This window comes from Impatiens glandulifera, chromosome 5 (assembly GCF_907164915.1).
Source record: "Impatiens glandulifera chromosome 5, dImpGla2.1, whole genome shotgun sequence".
Taxonomy (NCBI): Eukaryota; Viridiplantae; Streptophyta; class Magnoliopsida; order Ericales; family Balsaminaceae; genus Impatiens; species Impatiens glandulifera.
The window spans coordinates 38,913,684-38,927,723 of record NC_061866.1 but is presented as its reverse complement, the minus strand read 5'-3'; the positions used below and the strand labels follow the sequence as shown (position 1 = coordinate 38,927,723).

The 14,040-nt window shown below is 28.0% G+C and overlaps 1 protein-coding gene across 1 annotated transcript; it reads right to left on the bottom strand.

The window, feature by feature from the left end:
* Window positions 1–9,531: 9,531 nt before the first annotated feature.
* Window positions 9,532–12,123, bottom strand: LOC124938858 (endonuclease V). The gene is made up of 8 exons (XM_047479382.1): window positions 11,974–12,123; window positions 11,637–11,901; window positions 11,489–11,551; window positions 11,362–11,401; window positions 11,209–11,273; window positions 10,442–10,558; window positions 9,842–9,970; window positions 9,532–9,762 (listed from the first exon to the last, which is right to left on the bottom strand). The coding sequence occupies exons 1-8, from the start codon at window positions 12,033–12,035 to the stop codon at window positions 9,685–9,687; spliced, it is 819 nt and encodes a 272-aa protein (XP_047335338.1). The 5' UTR covers window positions 12,036–12,123; the 3' UTR covers window positions 9,532–9,684.
* Between the last annotated feature and the right edge of the window lie 1,917 nt (window positions 12,124–14,040).

Sequence of the window (14,040 nt, the reverse complement as noted above, 5' to 3'; positions counted from 1 at the left end):
TCTTTTTTATAAGTTGATTAAAAATGATTTCAGTTTTAAAATACTTTTGAGATATTAAGCTTCATTTTTTTTTGAAGAAAAAAAAAATATATCAAATAAGTTTTAGTGTTAATTTGAATTTATTTATTTATTTTTTAAAAATCAATGCAATATAATATAAATAATAGTAGTTTTAAAATAATGACAAAAACAATATAACAAATCAAGTATTCATCTTGTCACCAAACATATCAGAAAAATAACGAGATTAACTATTTTAGAGCAAGAATGAAATAATAAGCTAAAAATGTTCATCAGCGAACAAACATAACATAAAATTTAGTATTAACGAACTAAGAGATTTAAAAAAAATTAATGAGTTCACCGACCGCCTCCACCGATTTTCTAAAAATGATATTCTCAATTGTCATAATAATAGCGTTGTGAAATAAACGCATCAGTCGACTACGATTAGTGTCGGTCTTGGGGTATGTCCAGCAAACCCAGTTAGAGCAGCCCACCCTATGATAGCCCATTTAATAAAAAATAAAAATTTTAGTTAAATTTATTAAGTTTTTAACATAAAAGTGTGTATACTAATTGTTTAGGATAAAAAAATTGTAATTTTTATTTGGTTATAAGTTCTAATCTCAACAAAAACAATTTATTTAACTGAAATTTGGGTAACCTAATTTTTTTTCACAATTTTCTACATGGGATGGGGCAGCTCAATTCTCGGGACCAAGACTGACCGCAGTGATTCACTGAAAGTCTAACAATTCTTTTAAATTCAACTATTCCACCATAAAATAATTAGGATATAAATTCATCGACTCAATTCAACTGAACTCGCGATTTCTATTTAAATATCCCAACAACCGACAATTAACTCAAGCATCACCCACTAAGGATGACAAATATAAACCTCCCCGTTAAGGGAAGTTTCTCCCCGAAATCGAATGGGAGAAGAGCGGGGATGGTATTTGTGTCCTCGCCCCGACTCTACCTCGATATCATCCGAATTATGATTTGAATACTAATAAACATAATTGAATATATAATATTACCAATATATTTATTTATTTTTCATATTTTATAAGAGCGTTAAGTTTATTCTTTATAATAATATAAATTTTCAATATATTACAATATATAATATTAAAATATCTGTTTATATAATTTTATAAAAAAATAAATTATTTTTAGATAATACGGTATAACAGTGTCCCTCGGAGATTTTTCGAAACCGAATGGGATGAGGATGGTTGGAAAAAAAATCTCCACAATAGAATGGGGCAGGATGATAAACGTATTCTCTGTCCTGATCGTCTTATTATTATCCTTATCACCCACAATGTCAATCATATTTCAAAATAGACTCCAAATCGTAGTCACTAATTTGTAATACAAAAACAAGTGATAGTCCAAATCGTAGTCACTAATTTCGTAATGATTAATCATAATATAAAAAAAAATAAATAAATAAATAAAAAAATTAATAATTTATCATCCAACAAAATTCCTTCATTATCCATCCAAATAACAAGAAATTTTAAGAGAATTTAAAATCACACCGATTCTCCCATATAAAGTCATCTGAGTAAATATCTAAAAATAAATTGTATCTAAAAATAAATTGTAGCAAAATTTGATGTGGTTTTAACTTTATAATTGTATATCTTTAATATTTTTAAATCTAAACAAATTTGAACTCAATACAAATTTTGTTTGATGTGTGATAAATTCTAGATTTTCTGAAAAATACTAAAATATGTGAACTTCCTTATTTTGATATATACTAATTATTTTCAAAGCATTGAAATTTGGAATTGACAATGCATCCATTTTCCTCACATTATTTCTCTTGTAACTGCAAATTTGTCAATATAATAACTTTTAATTACTCTTTTCCTCACATACATGCATGTAACAAAATAATCATATTAAATATCTATCAAAACAACCCTTTCCTTGATAAATTATTGCAATAGTTTATATGATTTTGGCTTTACAATTAATGGTAGAAACAAAATGCTTAGTTATTAGTGAAAATTCAAATAGTACACATTAATCATTACAAGCTTATGATTTGCATGTATACATACTTTAGTTTCATCATAATTATTTTATGACATCAATCATTATTCAAGATTAAATTTCAGAATGCCTTTATATATATATATATATATATATATATATATATATATATATATATATATATATATATATATATATATATATATATATATATGCCTCTTCCACTAGTGTAAACTCTTTAACCTCTTTAACACGGATTCACAAATTTTAATCTCAATACATATTCTTCAATCTTCATGTGTCTTTGAATTGCATCTAGAGTGATGATTTCACTTTAAGGACTTCACAAAACTATATAGTTGTTCATTCAAACTTCAACACAAAAGAGATCTATTAGACTATTTCATACACTAGAAGAAAAGGACAACAAAGAAAATTATCACCTCAAAATGAAATCGTTATTGTTACCATCGCCTAAATTAGTTATTTTCATGCCGTGAACAAAGTAAAGGGCAAACTCGTTTCACCGAGTTATGAATATGATGGGCAGGAAAAATAGTTATTATGCTCTCTTTCGAGTATTACCTGGGCCTTGTTCGTAAAAGGATATTTTAAATAATATATGAATTGTTTAAAAAATATATTAGGTGGTGATTTTGAGAGGATGAGTTTTCTTAATAAGAAAACATAAAAATATTAATATATAATGATAGATTTTGTTTACTTTTTTTTTTTTTTAAGATAAAGAATATTTTAATAACCAAAGTGTATAATTAATATGAGTGAGATTAAAATAGTAGGTTTATATATTTATAGCTAAACAAATTCTTAGTGCTTGTTGTAAAGAAAAATCAGCATGTAAATGGTGTTTGTCTTACAAAATAATAAAAGCATGATAGAATGAAGGTTGATAGATAAATAATAGTTGAAGTAACATCTTATTCAAACGATTTTATGTATACAAGTAAATTAAAAGTCGTAGACTAAATCACTACTACTCTTAATCTCTTTAGTAATCTAGTTAAAGTTTAAAGTATTACAATATAAACTTTAATAAGATATGAATTAAACACCCAACACTTTTTTTATTTATTTTTTATAATAATATGAAATTTTAATATATTATATATATTATTTAAAAAATTATTTATTATAAAAAACGGTGACCACAATTAATCGAAACTGAACGGATAGAGAAGGGTAGTAAAATAAGTCATCGAAATAAAACGAGAGCTGGATGATAAGTCTACTACTTGTCGGATTCACTCCATTTTCATTTCTACTTGTGTGAGGTTGAGATTTGCATCAAATTCCATGTTCCGTGATAACCTTAACTAACAATCCCAATTAAAGGACCATGTTCTCATAGCAAAGAGGGTAAATCCTGTCAACAATAAGAGATAAAGATGAAGTTGTGATTAAGATGGATTATGAACGGGTCAAAAGGGTTATCGGAAAAGAATCCAATGGTCATTTACAATTGGTTGATTTTGTGATCTCTCATTTTCCTATATACATGTTTCTGTTTTGGTTGGTAATTTTGTACGGTTAAAAATAAAATAACAATTTTATTCGCACATATTTACCGACTCATTTTTCATCAATCAAGCCACATATTCTTTATTAGCCAACCATCTTTTTTTTACCGAGTTTTATCAGCTCACTTCGATCGATCAACCAACAATCTTATTTTCACCCACTTACCAACTCATTTTCGTTAGCCAACATATTCTATATTACACAACCATCTCCTCTTTACTATCCTCACCTACTTACCGACTTATTTTCGTCAATCAAGCAACATATTCCTTATAGTCAACCATTTCTTTTTTACCGAGTTTTATCAACTCACTTCGGTCAACCAACAATCTTATTGTCACCCACTTACCAACTCACTATCTTTAGCCAATATATTCTATATAGAGATGTCAATTTGGGTTAGGCCCGTTGGGTTGGCTACTCCGCCAAACAATTTAGATGGGTTGGGTTGAAATATTAGCAACCCATTTGAAAGTGGGCCTATACGGGTAAAGAGGAGATGGTTGTGTAATATAGAATTAGAGCGGTCAGATGAGTCAGCCTAGGCGGGTCAGGCTTGAGTTGGCCCGCGGGTTGGCAAAAAAAAATCTAATTTAATTTATAGACTAAGCCTTATAGGCATATGTCGCATAGCCCTAGTTTATTTCTCTCTCATGCAGCACTACAACAGTCAATACTCAATATTTCGCTCATCGGTCGCCGACTACTTATCTGTTCCGTCTTTTTTCTCTTCGTTATCGCCTTCAGGGTTCGTGGATTCAAACTTGGTTCTAGACTGCAGTAGTCAATACTCAATACTTAGTCCATTGGTCGCCGACTACTTATTTGTTCCGCCTTTCTTCTCTTCATTCTCGCCTTCAAGGGTTTGTGGATTCAAACTTGATTCTAGTTCTAAAAGTTTCACACTGAAAGTCTGAAACTTAATATTTTGTTAAATAACATATTCATTTCGAAATGGACTCCTCTCAAAATCAAGGTATCAATTTGGATGTACGAATTTGAAAGTGTTAAGCATGATGAAGGGTCATCTAAAAAGTCTAGATATATTCTAATATTTGGATGTATTTTAAGAAAATGAAGGGTATTGATAATATAGAAAAAGTTGGCCCGCAGGCTGATTCGCCTAACCCGCAACTCACCTTGGGTTGGGTTGGGTTGGTGATTTTCAGCCTGCCGGGATGGTGGGTCGGACTCCGTCGACCCGTCAAATGATGGGTTTCGGTGGGTAGGCCCGTCCCGCCATAGGTTGACTCTTCTGACTGCTCTAATTCTATATTACACAACCATCTCCTCTTTATCGAGCTGTACCAACTCATTTCCGACAAAAAATAATAATATTATTCACACCCACTTACCAACTCACTTTCGTTAACCAATTAACATATTTCTTAATCACTCTTTATAATTATTATAAATTTGCTAGATTATTATGTAGAATGACCACTTAATCATTACACCATTTAAGATCCACTTAAGATTTCTTTCTATAAATTTATGTATGAATATATAATTGATATGACTAACAAAATTATATATATATATATATATATATATATATATATATATATATATATATATATATATATATATATATATATATATATATATATATATAAAATGTGATATATATAAATATATATATAATAAATTATATAAATTAATTTAAAATATTATTAGTTTAATTATTTAAAATATTGTAGTTATATGATTAGATATGTTATACGTTCATCAGTTTTAAAGTTGATTTTAAAATATAAAATAATATTAACCTAGTTAATTAAAATGTTAAACTTATATTGTGAAGTTGCAAATTAAAAACTTGTGTATATCACAATTTTTTATTTAATTTTTCAAGCTTATGGGTTGGCGGGTCAACTCACGACCCGACCCAAGTATTCATTTACTCTCACATACATATTCAAACCACAGCTCTCGACCCGGCAATCCAGACATTTTAAAAATTAAGCATTATTATATATATATATATTAAATTATATAAACGAATTTAAAATATTATTAGTTTAATTATTTAAAATGTTGAAGTTATATTATTAGAAATAACATACGTTCATCAATTTTAAAGTTGATTTTAAAATATAAAGTAATATTAGCCTAGTTGGTTCATCAATTTTAAAGTTGATTTTAAAATATAAAGTAATATTAGCCTAGTTGGTTAAACTTATATTGTGAGGTTGCAAGTTCAAAATTTGTGTATATCACATTTTTATTTAATTTTTCTAGCTTATGGGTGGGCGGGTCAACCCATAATTCGATCCAAATATTCATTTACTCTCACATACATATTAAAATAACCACAGCTTTCGACCCGACAATCTGAATATTTTAAAAATTAAGCATTATTATAAATATAATAAATTATATAAACGAATTTAAAATGTTATTAATTTAATTATTTAAAATGTTGAAGTTATATTATTATAAATGTTATACGTTCATCAATTTTGAAGTTGATTTTAAAATATAAAATAGTATTAGTTTAGTTGGTTAAAATGTTAAACTTATATTGTGAGGTTGCAAGTTCAAAATTTGTTTATATCAGATTTTTTAAATTAATTTTTCAAGCTTATGGGTTGGCGGGTCAACCCACGACCCGACCCAAGTATCCATTTACTCTCACATACATATCCAAATTAACCATAGCTCTCGACCCGGTAACTTGGACACTTTAAAAATTAAGTATTATTATATATATAATAAATTATATAAACAAATTTAAAATATTATTAGTCTAATTATTTAAAATATTAAAGTTATATTGTTAAAAATGTCATACGTCAATTTTGAAGTTGATTTTAAAATATAAAGTAATATTAACCTAGTTGGTTAAAATGTTAAACTTATATTGGGAGGTTACAAGTTCAAAATTTGTGTATATCACATTTTTTATTTAATTTTTCATGTTTATGAGAGGGTGGGTCAACCCATGACCCAACTCAAGTATTCATTTACTCTCACATAAATATTCAAATTAACTCCAACTCTCGACTTGACAATCTAGATACTTTAAAAATTAAGCAATATTATATATATATAATAAACTATATAAACGAATTTAAAATATTATTATTTTAATTATTTAAAATGTTAAGGTTATATTATTAGAAATGTCATACGTTCATTAATTTTGAAGTTAATTTTAAAATATAAAGTAGTATTAGCCTAGTTGATTAAAATGTTAAATTTATATTGCGAGGTTCCAAGTTCAAAATTTGTGTATATCACATTTTTTATTTAATTTTTCAAACTTATGGGTGAGCGGGTAAACTCACGACCCGATCCAAGTATCTATTACTTTCACATACATATTCAAATTAACCACAACTCTCGACCCATCAATCTGGAAACTTTAAAAATTAAGCATTATTATATATATAATAAATTATATAAATTTAAATTATTATTAGTTTAATTATTTAAAATGTTGAAATTATATTATTAGAAATGGCATCAGTTCATTAATTTTGATATTGAATTTAAAATATATAGCAGTATTAACTTAGTTGGTTAAAATGTTAAACTTATATTGTGAGGTTACAAGTTTAAAACTTGTTTATATCACATTTTTTATTTAATTTTTCAAGTTTATGGGTGTGCGAGTCAACCTATGACCTGACCCAAGTATCCATTTATTTTCACATATATATCCAAATTAACTACAGCTCTCGACCCGGCAATTCGAAAATTTTAAAAATTAAGCATTATTATATATATATATAATAAATTATATAAACGATTTAAAAATATTATTAGTTTAATTATTAAAATGTTGAAGTTATATTATTTGAAATGTCATGTGTTCATTAATTTGAAGTTCATTTTAAAATATAAAGTAGTATTGGTTTAGTTGGTTAAAATGTTAAACTTATATGGTGAGGTTACAAGTTTAAAACTTGTGTATATAAACTAATTAAAATGTTGAAGTTATATTATTAGAAATGTCATACGTTCATCCGTTTTTTAAGTTAATTTAAAATATAAAGTAGTATTAGCCTAATGTTAAACTTATATTGTGAGGTTGTAAGTTCAAAATTTGTGTATATTATAATTTTTTATTTAATTTTTAAAGCTTATGGGTGGGCGGGTCAACCCACGACTCGATCCAAGTATCCATTTACTCTCACACACATATTCAAATTAACCACAACTCTCGACCAGCTCTCGACCCGACAATCCGGATATTTTAAAAATTAAGCATTATTATATATAAATATAACTATACACTTTAAAAATTAAGCATTATTATTATATATATATATATATATATATATATATATATATATATATATATTTGGAAAATTATTTTAACTGTTCAAAATTATTTTAAAATTTTATATAAATTGATAAGTCAAATTTTATTGTCTAAAGGAGTAATAAGTATTAAAATAAACTAACTGAATGAACCATTGTTATTCTATCGTCAAAACTTAAACCCTTAAAATAACTAACTTAAATCATCGATCGCCTAAACTTTTGACTAATAAACATATTTTGTCTTTATATTAAATTACATTCATTCTCACTCTCAATTCGTTTCACTAAAGAGATAGACGTCATTTTGTTATAAATCCTATTTAACTGAAATTTCAAACATATTATGGATTTTATAATACGATATCACATTTTACATTTCGTAATTTTTATCATATTATTTACATTTATCTATATGATTATCAGACATATTTCTCTTCTTCAATAGGAGACAAATAAGTAACAACATCATTGTATTATACGTAATTAGAATAGAGCATATGATGTCGTCGTTTGAGAAAGAAATAAAAAAAAAAAACCATATCAAGATGAAGGTGAAAGTTTTACTTATTATTTAGAAAATAATAATAAAAATGGATATATCACATATAAAATAATTTTTTTGTGAATACTCTCAACTCAAATAAACGGTTTTATAACATTTTAAATATTTATAATATAAATTCAAACAAAAATAAATATATAAGAAGCAATTTCAAATCAAAATAAATGTATAAAGAATAATTACAAATAAAAATAAATATATAAGAACAATTTATATCTATTACCCATTTATATATTATATAATATTATTTTGAATTACACAAATAAGTTTAATAAGTAAAAAAAACAAAAACCGAATAGGTATTATACTCCATATATATTTAATTAAAGTTTTAAATATCTCCCTGATTTTATACATTTATTATTATTTAAACTACTAATTGTAGATCTATTTTTGTTTCAAAGAATGAGACTCTCGAATAGTACAAAATGAGAACATAAACTCCAATATGAATAAATTTTATTTTATAGTCGAAATTAGAACACTTTTAATAACTAATTTAAAATTTTAAAGTTACAATGAGGTTGTGTTAAAAGATTATTTTGATTAATAAACTCATTTCATTTTAAATCAAATTACATTAATATTTATTCTCATATTCACTAAGGTATAACCTCCATTTGTGTGTAAGTCATGTCTAGCTGACCGATTAAAAAATATTGAAGTTTTGTATTATAATATCATATTTCGTAATCTCTGTTATATTGACTATCAATCATGTTTCTCTCATTCAATATCAATATTTTTATTGTATAAAAATGATTTGGGAGACACAATAAAAACCCACAATATTTAAATACTGGGGAGACAGAATATTAACAATATCGTTGTCGCCTTAGTCTGCAATATTTTTGTTTAGAAATGAAACATAAGAGATGCATCGTCATTTGAGAAATAAGTTAAAAAGTCGAAATAAAAATTTTGCCCACAGTATGACTTAAAAAAATAAAATAGATATACCATGTATAAAAGAATTTATTTCTTTTTTCAACACAAATTAACTATTTTATGCATTTTAAATGGTTTTAAATATATAGGTGAAAATTGAAATAAAAATAAATATAAAATGAATAACTTCAAACAAAAGATAATGTGCAAAGAATAATTTCAAATTTAGTTAAATATATAGGAAGCATTATAGTTATTGGTTCTTAATAAAAGTTTATAAACATTTAAAAGAAAGATGGTAAAAATGCAGGTTCTTGTTGCTGTAAATATACTTCTATTAAGCTTTTGGTCAAAATGAAGTAAGTTTCCTTCTTTGGGACTAAAACCAGTGCTTTAGTTTGCGATAATCAAACAAAATTACTCTGTTTATTCTGCTCATTACCCAATTGACGTTTCCTGAGGTACTCTCGAGATCTAATATCAGCCTACGCTTAACAAAAATGACTGATAGTAATTTCAACAACCCATAATTTAGTTTAAGCAAGAACAATCTGTAAATGTTACCTGACGAATAGGCTCGGGGACTCGGAATTGGCAAGTCAATTTAACCATTTCAATGGCAGTTGCAAGAGATATCCGGTGACCAACTGACACAAATATAGGTTTTGATGATCCTTCTGTAGATCGAATTGCCTGAACAACATAAGCAAGTTATCAAGCATTAAAATATATATACCATTAAATTTCAAAAGTGTATTGATGAATATATATGCACTTTTATCATTATCTTTATGGAAAGTTCTGATAAATAAGTAAAAGTCTACTCTCAAGCTGGAATGGATCTACATCAATGCCAAAATTATTATAATTTGGATCATTTAGAAAATAACTATTGGAATCACTTACAATTTTTAAATGAAAGTAGTGAAATTTCAAAGGAGGAGGAGAATGAATTGAAATTGAATATAGAGTATCTGAAGAGTATTCTATAAGAAGATGTAACTACTTGACTTCTGAAATACCTTTTATTTATTTTTTATTTCTAGAGTAGTAACAAATATCAATCTACAAAGAGGCTCTAAATAATCCCTTTTCAATTTAATCTGCAAATATATTTTAGAACTGGAAAAGAGAAAGCATTAACTCATAATAATAGATTCTTACTGCACCCCATATGCAGCCTGAGTCGCCACGCAGAGGAATATAGTCTTGATCGCAGTTCTCATTTGCTTCAAGGAGCTGTTTCACTCTGGATTGGGTAAGACCGTCAATTTGATGCAGCTGATATATTATCCTTGTCAAAAATCATAATTCATCACCACAAACATATGGAAGACTACTCACTACTACTACTATTACATCGAATTCATTATCATCGCGAGGATTGTAAGCCCGCCCCCAACTAAAAGACATGTCAACCACAGAAAGAGGAACCGGCAACAGGCCCACCATGAACAAAAGAAGCATACAGTTGCAACAGATTTTGGATGTTGATGTATGCAAGTGCTATAATTCAAATTATAGAATTGTAGAATCAATCAACTATTGTACACAAAAAGTATATATATACATTTGGCGAAAAAAGTTGATCCAAAAAATGTTATGTAGGATAATCTATAAATTTGTCAAAATATCATTTTCTTTCATACCCTTTTCACCTAGAGAAGTTTCATCTAATTCAATCATGTTTTTCATACTAAATACAAACAAAATCACTTTCATCTCTGAGACTTTGATTAATCCATTAGGGTAACTCAAGTGGCAAGGTTCGATTCTCATTAAGAACACTCTAATTTAAAGGGGTTATGACTGTGGGGTGTTGCTTCTCACCTCTGGAATAAACCCGAGCCACAAAAAGAATGTGGATAGATTCGAGAGTATGTATGATGTATTCAAATATATGAAAATAAGGTTGATCATATATAACTCACATTCTTTCCTATTCCAATAGTAGGTAGATCAGCTAAAATACCTAAATGGCAAGCCAAACCAAATCCTGCACAGAAATCATTTCAATGAATCTAGTCTTCTCCAGTAGTAATATAAACTGGGAAAAGAAAAATATCAATGGAACATATACAGGCCTCGTGGATGAAGCAATCCATTTCCATCTACCATCAGCAGCTGCAGAATCCAAAGTAGATAGCAAAACCAAATTCATGAATAACTCTTCCATTTAGGGTTTAAAGCTAAAGGAATTGAACAAGTGACCTGAGGATAGCAAGGATGGGCGACATTCTTCATTTTCTCTAAGAGATCGAGAAATATTGGAGCCTGTTTCAAAATCCACAATTACTTTACTCATGAACATATAAGATCAAGATATGCTGATGAATATATATATAGATAGATTTATGACCTCTCTGAAGGCAAGAAAACCAGGAAGATAAGGGATTTCCAGTGTAACAATAGAGTAATCTTCATAGACAACTTGATGGGTTACGAGATCGAAAACAACAAAAGCGCCGCAAGCCAAAGATGGATCATCCTTTGAGAAGCTAACATCAACTCCGCCGACATACTTGAGCACATTGGCCGGTTCCTGTTCTCCGGGAGGGAGATTCGGAAGTCGCCAGATGAAATCGTCTTGAACAATTAATCTCTTTCTGAGCAAATCTTGTTCCCTAAACAGATAAAAACATGAACGATGATCTGCTGAATTGAAGATGAAGATGATGATGATGAAGAAGACTTACTTAGTCCATTTCTCTTGAATCTCGTGAGAGTAATTGTTAATCTGTGCAAGAGAAACTTCCATCGGTTTGATTTTTATTTTTGGTCGAATCAATTTGAAATTGAAAACACATAAGATTCAACAATCAAGAAAAATTCCAAACCAGATTGAACAAGTCTAGAACATCAATTATACACAAAAAAAAATTACTAGGGTTTAGTTATGGCTGATCAGGATTTATGAAAAAGTTTTAAAATGTTTAGAATATTTTTCATTAAAGAAAGTTTAAAGAATTGATAAATTAATACAAAATACACATATACAAGGGTGGAAAAACGATACTCATAGTCTTCGTAATCATCGCTTTCATCGTCGTCATCATCATCGTATTCTTCTTCCTCGTCAACATTTATGGTTTGAATAGTAAATGTTTGGATGGTCGTCTTCATCCTCTCCTTCAACATTGTCGTTCTACAAAATTCATAAATAAACTAGTTTTTAGTTCATTGTAACTCTGAAATGTGTTTTCTTTACAAGAAATTGACATATATAAGATTAGAATGATATTCACCTATCGTCGTAGTAATCATCGTCATAATTGTCTTCATCGTCATCTTCTTCGTCGTCAACATATATGGACTAAAGAAGGGGATTCTAGTGGCTAGAGAAACCTCATGATGTATTCATCCACTCACTCATCATGTCTTCGTCCTCGTCGGGAGAAATAAAGGATAGTGAATTTGGTAAGGAGACATCTCATCTCCTTCATTTAATTCTTTTAACTCATTTGTTTGTTTGATTCGTAGATTAATCGAGTTGTAAGTTCGATTTAATTTATCTCACTTAATGAGTTGTGCTTTGTGCTGCTAGAATTTGTCCACTTTTCATTCAGTGTTATTATATATAGATTGGTAGTTCAATGTTATTATATATAGATTGGTAGTGAACTAATTGGTGAGTAATTTGTAATCTTACCTTATCCTTCTCAACTATGTCTCTTTATTTTTATAATGGACATTTGAACATAATTATTCTAGTTGTTGTGTTTATAAAATCACAGTTATGTTATCTCATTTGAAAAAGGTGAGGTTGTGCCATAATCATCAAAAACAACTTTAAATATTGTCATATATGACATTTGTTAATCAAATTTTAGTTGAAGATTCAAGAGTACCAACCTTTTTCAAGAGTGAATCCAAAATTACTTCTTTTTCAAGTATATTTAATACCTCCACTTTGATTATGTGTTCATATAAACATTTTAGGTTTTCAATTACTTCAAAGAATGTTCAATTTTCTCCCCCAAAGACTAATAAAGTTTATAAAATCAGGAGTAAATTTTTATTTTATTTTTTAATTAAAAAAAACTTGTATGACGCGCACATATATATATATAGGGGTGTTCATCGGTTTGGTTTCGGGTTATTCGAGTCAATTCGGTTTCTTCGAACCGAATTCGAATAAATTCTAATTAAACCGAACCGAATTCGAATTTTCTTTTATTTTAAACTCAAAATAAAATGTACCAACCAAAAATTGAACCCGGGGTCTATACCATAGTAGGGTACTATTCTACCACTAAAGCACTAGTGTTTTTGTTTTATTTTTTCTTTTATTATAAATCTTAATTCAAAATATTCTAATTTGATTATTTTGAACTTATTATTAAGTTAAGTTTGGAAGAATAAATAATAAAAAATGAATTCGGTTTTCGGTTTGGTTTTCGAGTTGAAACCCAAACTCGAAAACCAATTCGAAAACCGTATTTGAATTCGAATTGGTTTGAAATTCGATTTGAAAACTGAAAATGAAATTCGAATTCGGTTTATTCAAATTCGGTGAATTCGAATTCGGTCGGACCAAATATTGAACATCCCTGTGTATATATATATATATACACTTCAACTCAAAACGCTTATATACTTAAACTTTTTAAATAAATCTCATTCTTGAAAATAGTAACTGAGTGGACCATCGTTAGCTCTCTAACTACTAAGACTAAATCATCTACATTAATACATGTTTGGGCCGCCCAGTAAACCCACCTATTTAAGACAACCCCATACTAAGGCAGCCCACTTATGATTTT

Coding starts and splice junctions, on each gene's coding strand:
- LOC124938858 (XM_047479382.1), bottom strand. CDS start 12,035: ATGGAAGTTTCTCTTGCACAGATTAACAATTACTCTCACGAGATTCAA. Junction 11,552..11,636: donor GTTTTCTTGCCTTCAGAGAG/GTCATAAATCTA, acceptor ATTTTGAAACAG/GCTCCAATATTTCTCGATCT. Junction 11,274..11,361: donor TGGATTGCTTCATCCACGAG/GCCTGTATATGT, acceptor ATTTCTGTGCAG/GATTTGGTTTGGCTTGCCAT.